This window comes from Belonocnema kinseyi, chromosome 2 (genome assembly GCF_010883055.1).
Source record: "Belonocnema kinseyi isolate 2016_QV_RU_SX_M_011 chromosome 2, B_treatae_v1, whole genome shotgun sequence".
In the NCBI taxonomy this organism is placed as follows: Eukaryota; Metazoa; Arthropoda; class Insecta; order Hymenoptera; family Cynipidae; genus Belonocnema; species Belonocnema kinseyi.
This window is the reverse complement of record NC_046658.1, coordinates 65,746,414-65,748,529: the sequence shown is the minus strand read 5'-3', so window position 1 is coordinate 65,748,529 and position 2,116 is coordinate 65,746,414. Positions and strand designations below refer to the sequence as shown.

General features: G+C 35.7%; 1 protein-coding gene across 1 annotated transcript in view; it reads left to right on the top strand.

The window, feature by feature from the left end:
* Positions 1–1,627, top strand: part of LOC117182697 (spermine oxidase-like) — an 11,360-nt gene extending 9,733 nt beyond the window's left edge. Inside the window, exon 8 of the mRNA XM_033375802.1 lies at positions 1,547–1,627. Coding sequence (XP_033231693.1) covers positions 1,547–1,627 — 81 coding nt within the window. The remainder of the gene's footprint in view (positions 1–1,546) is intronic.
* Positions 1,628–2,116: the final 489 nt, after the last annotated feature.

Here is a 2,116-nt window from a genome sequence, read left to right as displayed (position 1 = left end):
AACTGGTTAGTTACTGTTACCATCGAAGTAGTTGTTGTAGCTTATACCAACTCTACTAATAAGGAGCTTCTTGTCGCAACTAACCATTTTTTTCAGTGTATTATAGGTCAATCGACTCGTCTGGAAATCAACACATCTTTTCTATTCTCGCATCGACTTTAAATTGTGAGAATGAGAACATTTTTACTCTAAAAATCGATTTTGAACATACCCGAGTAAAAATGCTTTGCCTCGAGTTCGACTTGATTATGTCTTGATTTTTTCTCCAAGACATCTATGTCTGGCTGCGTCTCAAAATTGAGCCGAGACATAGGCCTTCGTCTTGCTTTTATGGACACGACAGTTAAAACGGCGTTCACTTGTCTCAAACCGAGCCTTGTCTTGGCTAAGACGACGTTTACTTGTCTCAAGACAAGCCTTGTCTAAGCTGAGATGGGCGAACCTTTTTCGGCTCATAAATGCACTGAAAAAAATTGTTCTTGAATCAAGAAAATATTACACTTCAAGAAAATATTTTCTTAGTATAAGAATATGTAGTATCGGAGCAATAGACTAGTGCCTCAACTGAATACTAATTCTAAAAAAAAACATTGTTTTCGAAATTATTTTTATATAATCTTCATTTTCTAAATGATTAAAGTACGTAATTCGCGAACACTGTTACTTACACATGTAATCGTACGCCTAGACGCTTTAAAAATCGCACTCGCCGAGGATTGAACCCTCCCCACCTAAACTACCTATAAACTAGTGTGTCCTAACCGCGCGCTCTACCGACTTCGCTATCGAAGCACTTGGATCTCGGTGACAAAACTTTGGATAAGAATTGCAAGGCAGGATCGTACCAAGTCATATGGTGAGCCTCAACCAACTTCAAACTAGAAGTTGTTGAACTCAACTTTAATTTATCATTTTTTATTTAGCAAAATTTTAGAATTGAATTTTACTTATTTCCAAAATGGCTCGATACTTTTTTTTCTTAATATATTAAAATTTTTTTAAATATCTAAAAGTAATGAACAATAAATAAAAATTCTCCGTAAAATGCGGAGTTTTCAATTCATCCAACTCTTTTATTGTAGATAATACTCTCTTACTCAATTTTTAATGCAAAATAACATATTTGAAAAAGCGACGTAAGTTTCACTTATTTAACGAGGCATTTAATACTTTTTGTTTTAAATACAGTTTACAATTTATCGAATTCTTTCAACATCCCTTTTTTTTATAAAGATTTGAATATGGAATTGCTTTCCTAAAACAACAATTTAAAATATGCAAAAAATGGATTGCCATAGTGTAACCCGTGCTGAACCTCAGTTGCCAGGTCAAAGTGGTGGCTTATCTTTGAACTTTTCGCAACTATCGAGTTAATGGACGACTTTTTGTAGAAATGAAGAGCGTACAATGTCAATCATTACGCAACGCAGTTGCCATGACTCTAGATTCGGATGGATATTTTCGTGGCAATTGCGTCAGTATAATTTAGTGCAAGTAATCCCTGCAATGAAGAAGTGTTTTTTGTTGTTTTTTGATGGCGTCACAGAGTTTGAAGAATACTCTTTTACAAAATGTTGCCAAAGGTTGGCTTTTCGTCGTCACAAAAACCACGCACATGGAGAAGTAGAATTGTATCGTGAGAATCTAAATGAAATCGGCAAATCCAATTAAGTTTAATCCAGATGTCATGAAGATTCCAAGTGAACGTTTCTTTTTTTGCATAAATGTCCAACCGAATTGTCATCAAACTCTGTGACGCCATCATTTCTTTTTTTGCTCAAAAAACAATTGTTCATTGCAGGGATTACTTGCACTAAATTATACTGACGCAATTGCCACTTAAATGTCCATCCGAATCTAGACGAAAACGATCATGTTGTCGTCGTCTTGCCGTACCGCGCGAAAATTTTTAAAGCCTAATTATTGAAATTTTACGCTCTTCATTTCTATGGAAAATTCGTCCATGAACTCGATAGTTGCGAAAGTTCAAAGGTAAGCCACGACGTTGACCTGGTAACTGAGACTCAGCACGGGTTACACTATGGCAACCCATTGGTAAATTGAAGCAGACACTGAGTTCTTCGTTAGGGACCATCCATATACCACGTGAACAATT